This window comes from Seriola dumerili, unplaced genomic scaffold (genome assembly GCF_002260705.1).
Source record: "Seriola dumerili isolate Sdu_G_001 unplaced genomic scaffold, Sdu_1.0 BDQW01000091.1, whole genome shotgun sequence".
Classification (NCBI taxonomy): domain Eukaryota; kingdom Metazoa; phylum Chordata; class Actinopteri; order Carangiformes; family Carangidae; genus Seriola; species Seriola dumerili.
This window is the reverse complement of record NW_019174346.1, coordinates 4,025,560-4,045,502: the sequence shown is the minus strand read 5'-3', so window position 1 is coordinate 4,045,502 and position 19,943 is coordinate 4,025,560. Positions and strand designations below refer to the sequence as shown.

At 39.6% G+C, this 19,943-nt stretch overlaps 1 protein-coding gene across 2 annotated transcripts; it reads right to left on the bottom strand.

The window, feature by feature from the left end:
* Positions 1-1,543: 1,543 nt before the first annotated feature.
* Positions 1,544-19,943, bottom strand: LOC111222200 (ribosomal protein S6 kinase beta-1-like). 2 transcript variants are annotated; one of them, XM_022745820.1, is made up of 16 exons: positions 19,899-19,943; positions 11,257-11,413; positions 10,155-10,198; positions 8,816-8,936; positions 6,850-6,918; positions 6,024-6,171; positions 5,804-5,861; positions 4,814-4,914; positions 4,558-4,648; positions 4,375-4,465; positions 4,145-4,252; positions 3,977-4,039; positions 3,738-3,815; positions 3,549-3,656; positions 2,576-2,688; positions 1,544-2,084 (listed from the first exon to the last, which is right to left on the bottom strand). In XM_022745820.1, exons 2-16 carry the CDS (start codon positions 11,326-11,328, stop codon positions 1,829-1,831), a joined length of 1,521 nt encoding a protein of 506 aa, XP_022601541.1. In that variant the 5' UTR covers positions 11,329-11,413; positions 19,899-19,943; the 3' UTR covers positions 1,544-1,828. The 2 variants fall into 2 exon arrangements, with proteins under 2 accessions (XP_022601541.1, XP_022601542.1); XM_022745821.1 differs by lacking the exon at positions 19,899-19,943 and having other exon boundaries at positions 8,816-8,901; positions 11,257-11,294.

Sequence of the window (19,943 nt, the reverse complement as noted above, 5' to 3'; positions counted from 1 at the left end):
CACCCTTCTTAAAATGGCAGGTTTTTGTGATGTAAAAAAGAAAATAAAGAAACAAATATAATTTTGTAAATTTTTCCACCTTTAAAAGGACCATTGTGTAGGATTTAAGGGGATCTGTTGAAATAGAACAATGTTTTCTTTAGTTTATAATCACCTGAAACTAAGAATCATGTTTTCATTAGCTTAGAATGAGCCCTTCCTATCTACAAACGGAGCAGGTCCTCTTCCACATAGCCTGCCATGTTGCACCACTATGTTTCTACAGTAGCCCAAAATGGACAAAACCTAACACTGGCTCTAGAGAGAACACTTTTGTGTTTTCATGTTACCTGAAGACCACTGTAGCTTCACCAACACGCTTCGAAAGGAAGGGGTGAGGGGAGGGGTATTAAGTTGGTTGTACCTTCCAACCTCACCACTAGATGTCACTAAATCCTACTCACTGGTCCTTTAATGTGACCTACAAACTATAAAATTCAAGTGAGAAACAAGCAAACCATGTAGGAAAAAAAAACTTGAAATATCCTAGTTGCATTAGTGTACACACCCTTAAATTATACTTTGTTAATGCACCTTTTTGATTTTATCTACGTCTATCTCTTAACTTGGCAATATCTTCCTTTCAAGAATGTTCATCAAATTGCGAGGTCAATTGCGAGGCGTCTCCTGTGGACAGGTCACCCTACAGATTTTCGACTGGATTCAGCTCTGGGCTCTGGCTGGGCCATTCCTAAAACTTAAATCTTCTTTTGGTGAAGCCATTCCCTTAAAAAGGATGTATACTTTGGGTCGTTGTTGTGCTAAAATTCTTCTTCATCTCCAACTTTCTACCAGATGCCTGAAGGTTTTGCACCAAAATCAACTGGTTTCTGGAGCTGTTCATAATTCTCTCCTCCTTAACTAAAGCCCCAGTTCTGGCTGAAGAGCAGCCCCAAAGCATGATGCTGCCACCACCATGCTTCTCTGTGGGTATGGTGTTCTTTTGACGATGTGCAGTGTTGTTTTTGCCACCAAAAAAACCTTTTGGAATTATGGTTAAAAGTTAAACCATGGCCACATCAGACCATAACACATTTTTATGTGGTTTTGGGAGACTTGATGTATTATTTTTGCAAAATTTACCCAGGCCTGGATGTTTTTTTTTTCCTCGTGAGAAAGGGCTTCCGTCTTGCTACTCAACCCCAAAGTCCAGACATATGAAGAATACGGGAGATTCCTGGAACTCCTTTAATGCTGCCACCGGCTTCTTGGCAGCCTCCCTGACCAGTTTTCTCCTTGTCTTTTTAATCAATTTTAGAGGGATGTCCTGTTCTTGGTAATATCCCTGTTGTGCCATATTTTCTGCACTTGGTCCATGGTGTATCTAACGCCAATACCTTTCAACAATGAGATCCCATTCATGCTTTGGAAGCATGGATCTCAAGAGGGTGTGCACGTTTATGCAAACAAGTTTTTTTTTGTTTTTTTTTTCTGAACAGTTTCAGTTTATTATTCACTTGAATTTTATAGATTAAAAGTAACAATAAAAGGTGAAAAAGTTCTGAAATGATTTATCTTGGTTTCATTTTTTCACATCACAGAAACCAGCCATTTTAACAGCAGTGTGCTGTACTGTAGTTAATTGCTGATTATCTGTGAGGAGGCCAGGCTGAGTCAGGAGGATTTTGGAGGCCAAAGAGGGGAAGGCGCTGCTGGAAGAGCTGGTGATCGGCGTTGACAGTGTCAGTCAATTTTTTAAAAATTTCTACAAGTCTCTTTGAAGGAAAATGATAAAGGGGAAAGAGAGGAGGAATTTGAAGAGTCCTAATGTTCATAAACTAGCCGAGCGTCATAGATTCATTCGTAGATGTTCAGGGCGCTTGGAGTTCATGGGGTACACCTGCTTTTTGTAGGGCCCTTTTGTAGGGTGCTTGATGGGAAGCGGTGCAGAGGCCTCGTTGGTGCCGCTGCTGCTTGTGTCCATTTGCTCCACTGTTGACACATCCATAGGTTGCTCTCCAGAGCCGCCAGGAGACAGCAGGGACGGGCCGCCTGTCAGCGTGGGCCCCCGGGGCCAACAGTCCCCTCCTGCAAACTTTAACGGACTGTTGAAGAGGGAGAAGTAAGAAACTTTTATTATTCCTCTCAGCTAATGTCCGTGACACATCAGCTCTTTTTTGTAAGGTCACAGAGGCAGTTATGCGTGTCGCACAGCTATAACTGGATGTGATTATTCAGGGAGGAAAAATATACCTGAAAAAATAGTGGAGCAGAAGGCCAATTATTCTAAAACCTCCAGAATATCCCTGATTTACCTTTTCTCAAATTCAACTGAACTCAGTTTCCACAACTGACCCCTTCTTATTTGACTCCTAATGAATGTGATCAATGATTTTCAAGCCTTCAGAGAATCTCTGTTGTGGCATTGGAAAGAAAACTTTATTTACACTGACGAAGGATTTATTTAGGCCAAGCAGGCTAAGTTTATAAGGTCAGCAAATGAGTCATCGATGTGGGGAAGACTTGCTGTGGGAGGAATTTGTAAACGACCAATGGCAAATCAATGGAACCAGAGACAAAAACAGCTTGCTGTTACCTCACAGGTGTTCTTGGGCTTCCTGGGAACTTCCGTGGTGAGCGGACTTTTGGTTCGAAAGAAAACTTCTCTTTGACGTTTTCAAGCACAGATGGGGCTACATATGTGAAACCCTGGGGAAGGGGTGGAGGACAAAAACAGAGAGACATCTGAGTCCACCTCTTCAAAGACCGTCTTTCCGAAAACAACCCACAGCTGATGATGAGCAATGAAACACTGAGTAAACCATATCATGCAATGTGGTGAAACAGTGAGTGAAGCTTCCAGGAAAACCAACAGGACTAAACCAGATGGGATGCATTAACTGATTCTCGTAAGACCTACATGTTGAAAAGGAAGTTAAAAAAAAACATCATGTCCAGAGCGTGCCTCTGTTGGTATGTTTGTTTGGAGACAACACAGAAACTGTAAAGGACAAGAGTAAATGCCACAGTGTTGTTGTTGTTGTTCTCCGTCACTATTAATGCTGCTCTGGGACTCTAGTTTACTTCAGTACTAAAGAGAGTAACAAAGTGCTAACAGAGTTTGACAACAAATTATGAATCGCTTAAAGTTTTTACAATATTTAACATACTTGACTCTGATTGGCTCCAAACTATGGGTTATCTTTCACATAGCTCACATTGACACCTCATCACTTTTCTTTATTCAACATAAAAATACATATTACTCTCTATGGTGTTTTCTTGGCAGTGACTTGTGTATATATATATATAGATATATATATATATATATATATATAATGCTTATTCCTCTTTGAAGTTACATTGACAAACACGATGCCAATAAAAACATGTATTTATTTGGTCCAAAACATAAATGAACTATTTTAATCTTTAGTGTTATATTTGAGTGGCTGCGTGGTTTTGTCTGGGATTATTTCTTATGTAACTCTGGAAACTGTGTGCCAGATGTTGAGACAGCAAAGCAGCAGATCCACTGTTTTCTGGGAGGTACAGAACTAGTTACCCACCAGGAAGACTTGATTGGCACTTTCGCTGAGCGTGGAGTCGTCCGGGCTGTCCACTGGAGTCTGGCTGGTGAACTTGGAGTCAAACTGGCTAACATCATCAGCCGATTGCTGCCAAAAGAAGCAGGTCAAGTTAATCGTCTTGCAGGAACAGTTCAGAGAGGACGTTGCTAAATAAAAAGTCTAACTCACCAGGAAAGGTTTAAATGGAGGCTCTACTTTGCGAGCAAGGAGGTCATCCCAATTTATATGCCGGAAGAATGGGTGGGCCTAAAAAAGACGACGACAGCAGCAGTCTTAATATTTCATGACCACCACCAGGTTTTCCAAGAAGATTCTCATTTTCTGAGGTAATGTATCCCTCATGTATATAAGTCCCAGATCAGTATGTTAACACACTGCATGCACACACTGTCAGTGAATGTAATCACCTGGACCTCAGCAGCATCTCCTGGTCCAGCCCCGAGTCGCAATGAGGCATTTCGTTTCAGCAGCTGAAAGAGAAAGTGCTAAGACTCAGTTTTCCTGTCTCTCTAAATCTTTCAGAGACAACACAGCCGGTGAAGCATGAGGCAGAAGGAAGGATTTTTACAGCTCACCTTTTTCAGAAGGTCCCTGGCTTCTTGTGTGAGGTAAGGTGGAAGGCTGAGTTTGCATTTTAAGATTTTGTCAATCGTCTTCTTTCGGTTTTCACCAGTGAATGGGGGCTATGAGAGAGTGGCATGTCAGAAACAGCAGTTCAGCAAATGCTTCATTCAGCCTTTAGATGGCCATATTGCTGAGATAAATTTGCTTATTTGAACAGTGGGATCAAGTGGTGTGCACTTACTGCGCCTGTTAGCATGTCATACATGAGAGCCCCCAGACTCCACCAGTCCACTGCCCGGTTATGTCCGCTCCTCATTAGGATCTCTGGAGCCCTGAGGAAGGAGAGGGAAGGACAAGCTGATACAGCAGATGCACTAGAGTGAGTCAAGTCTGAATGTTCATCTGAAATAATTGTATGACGTACATGTATTCAATAGTGCCACAGAAGGTGTGGGTGACCGTTCCGTCATGGATGGACTCTTTACAAAGACCAAAGTCTGTCAACTTCACATGTCCTAGAAAGAAACAGAACCAAAGCAAGAGCATGAGAGAAACTACACTCAAAACAAACAATAGATCAAGTATCAGATTACCAAGAGAAAGAATTTGCTGTGGGAACAAAAGTTCATATGTGGAAAGGACATGTATTTGGTTGCAAGAACATTTCAGGTTCAATGTACCGTTGTTGTTGAGCATGATGTTCTCAGGCTTCAGGTCTCTGTAGATGATGCCCTTCTGGTGCAGGTGACCCAGTGCCATAGAGATCTCGGCCAGGTAGAAACTGTCAAGTGAAACAAGCAAGTCAAATCAAATGTACCTGCCACTAGGTTTGTACATTCCCCGCTGCTTCTCGGTGATCTACAGACAGTGTTATTCTCAATGTCATTTAGGTTACTCAAGGAAATACACACCCCTATTTATTCAGCAGCTTGGTTCATGTTATCGCCATTTTCATCTTCAAGTTGTTTATAAAACAGAACATGTACAGGAAGTGTTTGTACCTGTTCCTAGTCACCCTCATGTTGCCTGAGAAAGACTCATCACATATCTGCCTGTTTTCACAAAACTGAATTCTCTAAGTTCTTTACTGAACATCTGTGTCCCTAAAATGCTGTTCGCACATGAAGGCTACAATTAAAGTCCATCAGTGTGCTGATGTCATAATCCGAGTCATTGCTGTCTGTCTCTTTAGAGGCATTTGTTAAAGTGTTAGCATATGTATGGAACAGACACAACAACAGATCACACAGACGATCATGCATCATCTGGCATTTCTGACTTGCAACACTGGGTGTTTGCTAAGATTCCCAAACTGTCATTTGGGAATTATTTTATATTGATTGGAAAAAGATGATGAAAGATTAAAACATTTCAAGCAGAACATCCTGACACCAGAAGAGCTCTGAAACTCTGGAAAAAAAAAAGTGATTCTCCTGAAACACTGTGGAAAAAAAGTCAATTTTATCCCTGGTCAGATGTTTAAGATGGACTGTAAAGAATTGATACTCTTATCCCACAAGCACACTAATGGTATTTAACACCTGTGGGTTCAGTGCCTTGCTAATGGACATTTCAATATTTAGGCGGGAGGAGCAGGGGTCAAACCATCCCTGTGGTCGCACTGCGATTCGTGGACGACCCACTCCATCATGCACACTAAATTAACTTACCATGCCGTGTCCTCCATGAAGATGCCCTCTCTTTCCAGTTGCATGAACAGCTCTCCTCCTGCAGCAACCACATACAAAAATCTGTCAGTCAATGTGTATTGTAACAAAACAGCAATATAATTTCCGGTTCACAAACATTCTCCAATGCTCATAAAATATGGATTTATGACAACAAATTATTGAGGTCTGTATTGATCTGTATGGGCATCACTATGCTCACCGCTCAGATACTCCAGGATGAGGTACAACTTCCCCCCTGTCTGGAAGGCGTAGATGAGATCCACAATGAAAGGATGCTTCACTTCCTCCAGAATGTTCCTCTCAGCTTTGGTGTGCGCTGTGTCCTTCGCATTACGCACAATCATGGCCTTGGCAAGGGACAGAAAGAAAAGGCACAGAATGTCAGGGTGTGAAAATATTTAGGCAATAACTTAAACCCTATTAGCGGGTGTCAACATCAGCTGCAGAGGCAGAGCAGGAATCCCGACGCCAGGATGGTAGCTACAGTTAAGTCTCATTAAGCCAATAAACACAGTCATTAAGCAAAACCTCAAGCTTCGGGGAATATGAGCTGGCTTTTCAAGCAAAGACACACATCAGCTCTGTGTCAGCTGTGGAGAGGAGGCCAAGCTGAACAGGAGCAGCAGCTCTGAGGTTTCATGGGAAAAAGCCTGCTGCCATTATTTTGGGTGGTCTGCGCTTAGCATCTGGCTGGAGAGCTGAATGCACCAGTATGTCACCATAAAAGACACATAGTGACATACAGCATATGTGAAACACTATACACAGTTAAGCTGCACAAGGCTTGGGAGTCAACTCAGTATTTAAAGAGCTAATTCCCCATAGGTGTAGGCTACTTGTATTTCTTTACATATGGATTAGATCATTCAGGCGCCATTGTTGTCACACTAAACTACTGCGTGTGTACACCAGGGGGCAGTTAGTCTCACCTTTAATGAGCATATTTGAGTTACACTTGATATTAGATTACTATTAATACAATATTAAACTCTTCAGCCGAACCTAAGAAAGGCAGATTCACTCACCTTCTTCAAAACCTTCATAGCAAATATTTTCCCAGAGGTAGCACCGGACACCTTCCGAACTTGAAACACCTGAAATATTTACATTGTATGAATCAAAATCCACAGACATTTGCACAGACTTTCTGCAGGGTTCACCGAGTTAAATTTAAGACTTTTAAGACCTTTTTAATACCTCAGAGAATGGAATTTAATACACTGTCATACAAGGCCAAAGTATGACAGTATGATCAAAACCAGTAGCAATGTTAAGACCTAATATTACTTTATTTTAAATCACATTTGTTCAGTACTTATCAGGTATATAACAATATAATTAATAATCAATATGAGCTGATTCTGGACAAGTGGCAGATGAGTGGATAGATGGAACCAATCAAAAATTATCCTCTCTTTAAAGATAATTTAAGTTTTTGATCAAACCAACACTTGTCTAAGTGGTGACGGTCTCAAACAGAAACATTTTATAACTAACATATTAATGCTTACAGCAGGCAAGAAGTGACTTTCATTAATAAACTTTTTTTTTTTTTTTTTTTAAAGGAAAACTGGACTCAGTGCTTTTGAAAAGGTTTTAAGACCTGCAGATACCCTCGAGTCACGACTGCTAGACCAGACATTCTCTTCTATGTCCCAACTATGGCTTGAACAATTATAGACATTTCAGAGAAATGATTTAGGAAAAAAAAAAAATTATTTTTTTTTTAGCACTGATATGAAGTTTGGAATCTGCATACAGTGTATTCATTTGACAAAGCAAAAAATAAGAAATTAGCACACTTTCTTTTTGAGCAAAAATGCTTGTTATTCTGATAATAGTGTGACCAGGGACTGCTCTGATTTTGCTTGAGCCAAAGTCTGTATTTTGAATATTGGTACACCAGCATGAATATTGAAAGATTATTTGTTCTCAGTTTTAAAGCCAAGAAACTTCAAACCTGTGCCAATATATATACTGTAACCACACAAAACTATATCAAAACAAATGAGTGTCTTTCAAAAAAAGTAATTACTTTGTAATACTGAGAAATTCCCATGTTGCAGAAAATTACATCTTAGTCACACACAAAACCACCAAAAAATAAGTCACGCTTCTTCTTGTTAAGTGGAAAATGTTTCCAAGATAACTGTGACGTGCAATGTCACTGTTAGGCTTAGAAAACTGAAAATTTCCAGAGCTCTACACCACCATTTTTCCAGTTTTTTTAATTGAAACTTTAACCTTAAATGGTACAAAGGTAAGCAGGAAATGCCCAAGGTAAAAAAAAAAAAAAAAAAAAAAGTTAAGGTCACCAAAGGTTTGGTATGAACTGGACAGAAGGTGAAAGCAAGGCAACCTGGAAAAATGGAGGTGTTTCGAACCTTTTGACCGGTAGTAAATATGTATCTTTAAAATATTGATTGGTCTGAACATTAGATGCAGAGGGGTACAGGTGACAACAGTTATGTTTCATGTTGATGTGGCTAAAGCAGGAGATGGTTCCTGGATGCCAGATCTTACAGATGAAGTTTCAAGTATTTAAATTAGCCACAGCTAAAAAACAACGTATTATATCTCTGGGGATTGAAAAGTTCATTGATAAACAGCCGATGAACAAAAATACCGACATTTCTAACGTGCAAAACTCAATTTCCAGTAACTTTGTTAATAAAAAAATATCCCACCCATTGGAATTTCAAGACAACAGTCATTCCACACATAAGTGTTATTTCCCACATTACTGAAAAAATTATTTTTCAACTGAGAATTGAAAAGCCAACTTTACAGCTTTACACAGCTGTTAGTCTGTTAAATCTGTTTTAGGTTCCAGACTGTATACAGGATATATGGTTACAACCCTCAACATCTAAATTTCAAGCCAAGATACATCTTTAAAGGGAATATAGAGGATGAGGTTAAATTATAAGTGTGTGGTAAAGGAATCAAATGCATATTTACATTTCCATGACTGAGAATCACGTGCCTCACCTTTCCATAGCCTCCTTTTCCCAAAACTTTCAGCAGCTCAAAGCATTCAGGCCTGATCTGCTCTGTTCCCTTGTTCACGCTGTTCTCTGAAATTTCAAACTTCTCACAGTCATCCATGTTACTGGCAAAACAAAGAATAAAGAAAATAAACGAAAAAAGCATGTTCAAAACAATCACTCAGCATTCTGTTTACAGTTTCCAAGACACACAGCAGTATTACCAATGAGTGTCTAAACACAGACGTGGGTGATGGTAGAACTGAGGCTGATGGTGGTACAACGATTTTGTCATTGGGAATAAACAGCGGACTGACAGACTGACTAAGATGGGTGCACGCTGCTTAAGTGGTTCCAAAATGTTTTCTTACAAAGGTCCCTCCAATAGATCCAGATTAGAGTAGGGAGGTCCAATTTAATTATATTCTGCCCTCAGAGACTCTTTCCAAGATAATATCAGTTATTACTAGGCACATGTGGGTGGGAGACAAATTAAAGGACAAACTTGAATAAAGGAGTGGAGAAAAATAACAAATGTACATGCCTCCTTTAAGGTAATGAAGGGTCACTGAATTATGTGAATCCCACGCTATGGCTTTCACAGTCATCAGATTTTAACACAATTGAGCACCTATGGGTGACCTTTGATCGCAGAGTTAGACAACGCTCTCCACCACAATCAACAAAATACCACATGAGGGAATAGCTTTAGGAAGAATGGTGTTCATCCATCCAGTAGAGATCTACAGACTATGCCAAGAGTATGGAGGCTGTGATGGCCCACACTGTATGCTGGCACCCATCTCTAATATCTTGTGGTGTGGCACTATGATGAAGTTGTACCACAAATGCTATCAAATAGCTCTGCAACTAACAATCATTTTCATTATCGATTAAATCTACCAAGGATTTTCCCAATTAATCAATTAGTTGTTTGGTATATAAGATATAAAGAAAATGCCCCTCAGTCTCCAGGACCCCAAGGTGAATTCTTCAAATGTCTTATTTGTCTGATCAACAATACAAAATCCCGAAAATATTTAGTTTGCAATTATATAAATTTGAGAAAAATTTGAAAATCCTTACATTAGAGAAGTGGGACCAGTCTAAGTTTTTGCATTTTAGCATTTTAAATTACTCCAACAATTAATAGAATAAATAAATAATTTATTCATGGTATAACTATCAACTAATTGATTAATCGACCCATCCTTTTAGCTCTGCCAGCAAACCATTACAAGTTATTTATAAGTCCTTAGAGATCATTTCCAGTCGTCCAATAAAAGCGGTTGACATGGTAACCTCTCTCTTGGCAATAATGGTATTGCTAACTGTATACTCACAATTCAAAGCTACTGCATTGGTCCATGTATTCATTGAGCTGGCCCTGAAAACAAGTGGACAACAGGATAGAAAATGTCAGCATAAAGGACTGCGAGGGGGATTGTTATTTACCAGCGAACCTAAGCTTGGACGTTACATTGTTTTACTATTTGTCTTTGTTCATTTTCACACCAAATATTTTAACCATACTTTGGTTTCAGTTAACAGGGACGGCTGTATATTATCACTAAGCTAGTTAGACACACACTTTCTCTTTAGCATTCAAATACGCCCATATTTGTAACTAATAGCTAATAAACCAATGACCGAAGTTGTATGTAATCTATGACGCTGACCTCAACAACAAACTTCACGTTAGGTGAGTGGAGCAAAAGCTAGCAGAAAGCTACAGTCCCGCTAGCTACACTCACAGCCTGTTGGCCGGCTTTACTGCCAGTTCATTCATATCACACGTATTAACAATGTGAGAAGAGTTGTCATACCATAACTACATGTGACATTCGTGTAATTACTTTAATGGTAATGTACATAACATCCCTAAAACAGGCAAATGCCGATGGAGAGCATGAGACCACATTATCTGTGACTCCGTTATCGGACATGCAGCGACGCCCGGTTCAATTGCTACGCGTTCATTTTCGTTCACTTTCGGCTTTCGAAGTCGCGGTTTCACAGCATCGATTTACCATTTTTACGATAAAGTATTTGCTGACGTGGTGATGATTGGCTTCACTCTCTGTTCATCAAAAATTGGACAAGTTAACGTTACATGTACCTGAGCGGCGGTCAGGTTAACTTCGGCGGCAGAAACAACCTGTCCGCCACCAACACTTTAGATTCTGTGGATGTATTTGTTCGGTGTAGGCGGTGAAACTAAGTTTGTGCTAGGTCACAATCTTTAATAAAGAAAACGCAATGGAAATTTGTTTAAATACAGTACAGCGACTTTTTAATGGGGGACTGCCAGATACCGCGGGAAAGGGGCGGACGAGGACATGTCCGATAATGGATTGTTGGGACCAACGCAGGCCTCGGAGCTGCTAAGTGCTAGCTAACTAGCTAACAGCGGCGGTGTTAGCCTCAACGTTAACGTGAACTCACCCCATCCTCAAGTTCGTCGTCAGAGACATTCTCATCCGGTTGATCCAAATCGATGTCGAAAACCCCGGCCATGGCCACTGCACTTCACTCGGCGTTTAAGCACGAAACACAGCCCCGCTCCCCCGCCTCATGGGAGAGCCATCACCGTAACAGCCGGCTACAGCAGAGCAGAAAGCGTGGGCTAACATCCAGCTAACCAAAACAACACAAGAAGCGAGCAGCAAGCCTCTAGTGTCGGCCACCGGCACTACTCGGCTCCGGTTGGCTTAGAAACATAAAAACCTATTAGTATAAAATTGACAAGTTGCAATTTTAATTTAACAGGATGCGATAGGATTTAGTCAGCTGTCCTTAGATAAAAAATAACGCAATTTCCCAATCCATTGTATCAGAGGACGTATGATTTGTTTATTAAATGTATAATGTATAATAATTAAATTTAAACTCTGTACATTCTGTCTTATGTTTTATTTTATCTAGAGTAACTACTGACTAAGTCAGACTTAATGTGGGTCTAGAGTAGAAAATATCTGTTTACTGTTGGATATCTTATATTTTGCAGTGAAAAGATTGTGTGTTTCCTTTGGTTTTAACTACAATATAGATTATTATTACTGTTTTAAGATCTTTGAAAAACTAAATTTTTACAAGGATAGAGCCTAACCATACATGTCAGAAAGAAAAGATCTAATGGGAAAGTATTAAAGTACTTTCAGCAGTACACCCCCAGATTAATTTTATGGCATTGAAAGTTGGTGATAAGTGGCAAAATGAGGTCATTTGTCTTAAACGCCCCATTCACAAAAGTGCACATCTTGACACTGTTCCAATGCTTCCCAGAAATCAGATGTCTCATTTAATGTCTTAATGATTTTACTCATGGACGGCAGGATGTGAGAATGTGTAAGTACATCTCCTCATGCTTACTTCCTCTGGTTTCCTCCATCTACAATCTAGACAGTCATACTCATACCCTGCCAGGTCATAATTCGATAATCTAAACAGGATTATGTGTTCTTAAGGGTTAGGTGGTTTTAGGTGGTACTGGTTTCAGATACTTTACATTAGAAACGTTTAAATTCCTTTTGTTTGCTCTATATTTTCGTTCCCATATTTTTTCTGTCATGCTGAGCAGTGGCTCCAGCCTAGAAAAGGTGCTGGTTAAATTGGTTAAGACCACAACAAAAATTATTCAGTCACACAGAAAAATCTTCAAATACACAAACATGAATTGAAGATAGTGGAACTGCAGTTTATTCAGATCAGAAACAGTGACAGAAAATTAATTGCCAGCTATTTTGATCATCAGTTAATCGCTTGACCTTTAATAAAAATCTCATTGGCCCAAACATATAGTTTGGAGACGTCACCATGGGCTTTAGGGATGGACATTTACTAATTACTTTTTTACTTCCTTTTTTTTTTTTTTTTTTTTACTATTTTCCAACATTTTATATAGACCAGACGATTAATTTAGAAATACTGAAAATAATTCTTAGTTGCAGCCAATCATCTTGTCCAGTTTAGTACAAAGAACTTTAAATCTAACCAAGTGATCTGGTGTCACAGTTATCAGCTATGGCCTTATAAATGAAAACACAGATACACAGCTGGTTACTACATGTTTGACAAATACACTGCAAAAATTTTTGAAGTTCTGTATCTGAGATAGAAGTACTTTTTTTTATGTGGGAGTGACATCACCAACGCCATTATGGAGTTTGTTTGATGAACTATATCAAGACACATAAATCATAATTTTGAGTTATCTGAGATGCTGGAAAACCTGCTGAGTTGATAGGTTGCTGAGAGGATGCATAATAGTCTTTTAGTCTATGTCTTTTTCATAGAAGACATTTTGACATGTCACAGAGGGAAAAAGACAGGTGTCAGTGGTTAAATGACAAATGGCTAAATTCAGTTCAGGGTCCTGGTATTGTTCTTGCTGACTCACCGCCACACTGTCATGACTTACTGAGGTACTTGAACACAACAGAGCCATCATTAATGTTATTAGTGACACCTGTGCTTTTCCTACTATGACAAGTCAAAATGTCTGCTGCGAAAAAGGCCCCTTTGAGGCTATACACCATAAGAGGTTAAGTTTCTGGCCATGGTGAGCTCCACCCAGTCATAATCAGATTATATGACTGTAATTCACTGCAGGATCTGTCTACAACCTCCTTTCTCACCAGTAGGTGGCAGCAAATAAAAAGGCAATCATTATCAGGGTGTGAAAGCCATTTTTCATTCATCTTAAAATCTGTGTGTACAGCGACACTGTGTTCATTAATTTCACTCCAATACAAGAGCCTGAAAAAAAGGCCAATATATTATTCAACTTGTATGCATTTTTATTTCTTGAAGGTCAGGGCTCGTCGCTCCCCCTAGTGGTTTAGAACTTCATCTAGAGGTAGATTTTTCTTAATCAAATGACAAGGCATCAAATGCAGCAGTAAAGAGAAAATAAAATGGTAGATTCATGATTTTCAAGTGCAGGTTATTGTTAGCACACAGGAAGATAAACCTCACAGAGAGGCAGCAGTGGAGGCATCTACACCTGATGCTGCTGCCATGTCACTGATCTGACAGAGCAGCATCTAACTTGTTTTCTTGTTTTAATGTTTTAATGGCCACATGGTGACCACTCTGTTGACACTGGCTTGAGAGCAGTCGCCACACTTCCTAGTGATGTTTGGGGTCCCTGTAGAAAGAAGCAGAGTGACAGCTTGTTGCTGTTTCCTCCCACTGCATTTACAAGTTCTTTGTGCTCCTTCATCAAACCCTCTCTTCGGACTTTTGTCCCTTTGTTGGGAAATGTCAAGTTATATCTTTTAAAATGGCAAAAGGGACTGAGATCCGGTTGGATGGTGTTTTCGTGGCTCTAAGAGTCGTTGATTGATGATTGTGATATTCTTTGTTGCCAATTTTTTTGAAGAGAAAAAAGGAGGTAAAATTGGAAAGAGGTATTAACAGTTGGCAGTTAACCTTGCTTATTATTTAGGAAATCTTGACGTATATGAGTCGAGAACACCGTGAAAGGGTTACTAATCAAGGACAGAACATACTTTTCAAATATAAAGCAGAAGTTGAAAACGTTTTTGGAGCAAAACTCAGCTGAATCTCAACTAAATCTCTTAATATCAAAAACATTTTGATCATTTTCCATCTCGTACAAGCGGAATAAAAATGGATTTTGTTAACATTTTTAGACATCCCCTGCAGACATGTTTTAAGAAATGTAAAATAAATTAATAAAATAACTGAAAAAAAGTTTAATTAAGTACTTAAAAGCACATCCACTCCTTTTCCATCACTGAAAATCCTAGAATCTGAAAGTTAAACTGCTGGAAACAAGACGTCTCCTGATTCACTGAGAAGTCTTCTCTTAGTGTTTGTGAACTGGAGGTTTTAGGTTTCCACATCAGACTTGTGTAAGTTGCACACTGGGCCGTGATTGGCTTTCAAACTAGGTGTGATGTCAGTAATCATACTTGTATGTGGTAAACTGAGATTTAAGATGAGCACAGAGAAACTTTGCCCCCTCCAGCAGATGAATGTGAAAACAGGCTTCTGCTGTCAAACTCATCATCATCCTTCACAGTGAAACATCCAAGTCAACGAACAATACGCAAAATACATTTTTGAGTGGAGGGGGGCTTATAAAAGTTAATTCAGCACAGACAGGACACAGTCATCAAACAACAACATGTGATCTGATGTGACAGCTCAAGAATCCATCTCCAAATATCACGAAACAAGTCATCCATTATATTTTCACAGTGACGTGTAGGAAACAGTTCCTCGGTTTAGGTCAGCAAACAGGTTGTTTTCAGAATGGGAGCGTATGGCATGATTACTCATAATGATGATGGGGTAAACAGGAAAGCCTGTTGGAAGTACATATTAAATAAATTGAATCTTCAGCAATCCGTTCCCACTGCCTTCCTTCACTGCAGCAGATATGAAAGCAGTCAGCAGGGTGTCACAGCTGCCACACAACTATTTTTTTTTTTTCTCTGAATGATTAAACTGTATTCGACTTCCACCATATTTAAGGGAAATGTGACAATGATTAAAGATGAACTTCCGAGTAAGTCCTCTGTCTAGCAGCTGGAAGGTCAATCTTCACCACAGCTTCATTCACTTTGGGGGGGGGGGGGGTTTGTCTGAGATCTCTCTCTCAGGGGGTTCAGGAAAGGCCCCCTGCAAGGCTGCGTTACTTTGAGCGCAGCCTCGATTCCATCTGATAGTTTGTTTTACTTTGATTGCCCGGTGATCAGAACCAGATGCGGTTGGTAACAAAATATGTTTTCTGTGTGTGTTCTCTGTTTTGTTTAGCTTTGTTTATGTTTACAAAAGAACAGACGAGACACTGGTAGAAAGTCACAGAGCTCTGTTGTGGGTCTGAGTGTTGACTTGAGGTCGGCATTGTGTTCATTCAAAAATCACTTTGCATATCAACTGACTGTGTTGTGTTCTCATCTTTGGACTCTGTTAATATGGAAGGTCATTCATTTAAAATGGAGGGTGAAAGCTGTCAGCATCCTCATTTTTCTTTCTCTTTGGAGTGGATACGTCTCGTGTTTAAGGCAAGACAAAGACTTGTGGCGTGTTCTGTTGCGATGTGAGGGTTTTTTGCGTGGATAATCAATGCCAATAACGTGTGAAAACAGGACCATATCTGTTTTCATGATGTTTCATCGGTCTGTTTAAACGCCAGGTGTTCCCCTTTAACTGAACAGCAGCTTATAATTGACACAAATTTTCCCAATGAGTAAGATCAGAGAGCACCAACAGAGCACCAACAGCAACATCTAGTGAAAAGGTGACAACCACATTTACTGTAACACACAGGAGAAGGTGGGGGGAGTTTATTTTCCAAAAGAGAGTATGAGCTGCACAGTGAGTTTTGAAAACCAAATATCTTAGCATCTGGTAAAATGATCCCTGTAACCCCTGCATATTGTGTTTATTTTGTGCAAAGGGCCACTGGTCTCGTGGGGTCAGCCATAATATATACGTCAGGTCAGCTCTGCTGGGTTTTGGCTCTGATGTGTGTCGGAACAATTAAACGTTAAACCATGTTTGAAATGTCTAAGCCAACACAATGCCTCCTGAAAGTTGTGCTCAGAGGAGGTGAGGTGAAGAAATGTCAGGCTAACTATCTCTCTCTCTCTCTCTCTATATATATATATATATATATATATATATGATTTTATATATTTTGATACATATGTTTAAACAGGATTACGGAGTAACACAATTAGCTTTAAAAAAAGATGCTCTGTGGCAAAATGCTGTCAGTGATTTCTAATAAAAGATCTTTATGGATGCCCAATTCCGCAAAAAAAAAAAAAAAAAAAAAAAATGAAGTAAAAAGTAGAACAAAAACAGAAATACAAACATCCACTTCCTTCCCTCACTTAGTATGTTCCCAAAACGCTCAGGGGTATGGAAACTATATTTTGACCATGAAAAGAAAAAAAAAAAAAAAGGAATAATTTGTCAAGATTATAATGAAAGTACTCATGATTTGTCAAGTCAAGCGAAATTGTTGATGTAACATGAATATTTTTATTTCTTTTTCATAATGTTTTTTTCTTTTCCTGACAGACATGGGCTTCCATATTTAGCTGCTGGGGGAACGGACAAAGAGAAGTATGAAAGTAAATGTTTAAATTCCCTCAAGATTCTGTTTGGATTAGAAAATAAAGTCAAGCACTGATGCACCTTGATAATTAAGGACTTTGAGGAGGATTTTTATAAAATCCTGTTATTGTGTGGAACTAATACAGACACCCTCCTGTTAGACTCGTTGACTCTTCCCCCTTTTGGTACTGAAAGGATGGAGGCTCTGTGGACCAGTGCAAAGGATGTAGAGCTAGATGCCCAATAGTTGGTAGCAATCAAAGATATAACGTGGGCTCTCAGGTGAGGTTGTTAAAGCAGTAAAAGTCTTGGAATATCACAGCAGAAAGGCCAGTCCAGATGAGCTGGGAGCACAGTGTGTTTGTTGTGTAGTCTGGCATGAATGTGTCTGGTTTTGTTTGCTCTTTGTGGTTGTTTGCGGCACGTTGATGGGCACGCTGCATACAACCACACTGCATGCGGTAAACAGGCCTCATGCAGAGTTTGTGGACAAGACTAAAATCGGCTCTGATTGCAATGCCATAAAGGCTAAGAGCTTAAGTTGGCTACGCCGATGGTAAAATGTCAAATATTTTTAATGCTGGTTTACAAACTGTGGTGCGTCTGAGAGAGTTTTGTTGAACATCAAAGCGAAAAGCTAAATCTCAAAAGAAGTTATTTTCCCCCTTTGTTTCTGAAGAATGACGCAACCTGGGATGCACAGATCTGATATGACAGAGTGGCACTGGTGTTCATACTGACCTCATTCCTTATTTCTGGTGTGTAATGGGCGTTACAGCCTCAGGCCTGCTAGCATGGCTATCACATTTTAATCTTGTTTTTATTTGGAACAACCCTACTCACTTTGATGATCCCATGAGTTCCTCTAGTGCCACCATGAGATTGACATTTTTGGCTTTTAATGAACTGTCTCGACCAATATTGAAGGGGTCATAACAAGATTGGGTGAAGATAACCGTGGTCCCCAGAGGAAGGACCCTACTGACTTTTTTGATCACGCCCTGACTTCCCCTAGTGCCACCAGCAGGATGATATTTGTGGTTCTATTTGACCGAAGCTGGAAAGTGACTATTTCTAGAGCACCAACAAAATATTAACCATTGTCCGCATATTCATCTATTGGCAGGTTTTTCCGGTTTATTCTAGTGTTGCCTAATTACGACGGAAAGGGCAGACCACACTTTCCCAGCACTGGTATGCTTGGAAGGCAGCGAGAGACATTCCCGAGTAATATTTCTGAGATGGCATCATGTCATGACACAGAAACCTGCATTGACATGTAAAGCTGTGTTTAAGCTGCTCTCAGCGCCTGAGGATAAAATCTGCTGCAGAGGACAGACCATGCTGTCAGATTTCAAAGCATTCAGAAGGTTGACTCAGTGAAGTCCTTTCACATCAAAGGGGTGTGTTGTTTCTGACTGTGTGTGTGAAGGAGTATTGCGTACATTTCTACATTTTGCTGCTTTTATTGTGTTTTTTAAAATCTTATTACAGCAGTCATGTCCCCTGTTTGTTTATGACACACCTGAATGACGCATTTTCCTTGGCAATGCTCCTCGAACACAAAAGGTAAGGGAAATATAGAAGCATGACGAGCCATTATGCAGCTGTTCGACTGCTCTCTGTCTTGTTATGACACACAGCCGCATAAAGAGAAAAATACGACCCATGAAATAACTCACACAGTCCATGTGTGAATGTAGCGCAGAACTAAACTGTGATTTATTTGGTACAACGATGAACAGAAAGTTTAGTCACAGGTATTTTTTTTCTCCCCCCCGAAAACCAACTAAACTGGATTGAAAGTACTTTGAAAGTACAGCAACAAATACATAACCACACATGGGTCTGAGTGTTAACGCCTTGAGAGAAAAGGCAGGCGGAAGAGCCACGGATGTGTGTGTGTGTGTGTGTGTGTGTGTTTCGGGACAGTGCCCCGTCATTGCCACCTGGCAGCAGCCATTAGGCCGTCTGCCATGTTGGCACTGTGTGGGCAGGAACAGCAGATGCTCCTGCCTAACTATGCTCTGTTAAAATACCCACACATAATTTAGTTTAACACAACGCAGGGAGACGTGTTTTGTTGTGTCAAATTTAATCGGAGAAACAGTGCATCAATAGATTGTAATGATTTGAATGATGCATTTGAATGATTGTAAATCGCACAACAACAGAGGCCAGCCAAGAGCCTGTTGATAAGTTTAGTTAGACACTCAATCATTGTGAACTGACCTAGTGATCTAATTCAAATGAGACCAATAACTGCTCTCCTCTCAGATGGAGTGAATTATGAAGAGTCACTGATAAGCTTGTTTGATCTTGGCATGCCAAAGCCACAATAAAGGAAACAAAGGCTTTTGGAGCTGAGGCTTTGCAGTAACCACAGTTATGATGTGCGTGTGTGTGTGTGTGTGTGTACGCACATATAAATCTGTGTGTATGACAGAGAAAGACATATCCACACACAGCTGCACTGGTCAATTCTGAATATATGACACAGACGTGTCAGGTAGTTCATATTTGCATTAAGGTTTATACTCTCATCTGATGCAATAAAGCACATTTCATAAGGTGCACTATACTGTTCGTGTAACGTGTTCTGACATTTGTAACTATGTTTTTATCCTGTTTTAGTTTTATTTTTTATTCAGTTATACTTTTAAATTCTTCTTCTAGTCTTATTATTTTACCATTTTTAGTTTATTCTTGTTTTACTATTAAAATTAAGTTCTAATGAAAATGTATTATTATTATTATTATCATTATTATTATTATTATTAAAAGTACTGAAAGAGACTTACTCTCTTGTCTTTCATGACTTCTGATAATTCAAAGTCAGTGACCATCATCAGGGCAAACAACTACCATCAAATGAGGATTAGTTATCTAATGTTAGAAATGTCTAAATATAAGACATTAAAAATACTCTCATTTGCATAATGACTTGTATGTGACATGTTTTTTTCCACAAAAAAAAAAATTTCAATTACCTGGTTCATCATATCTACCCCTTCCTCCTGATTGAAAAATCCAGA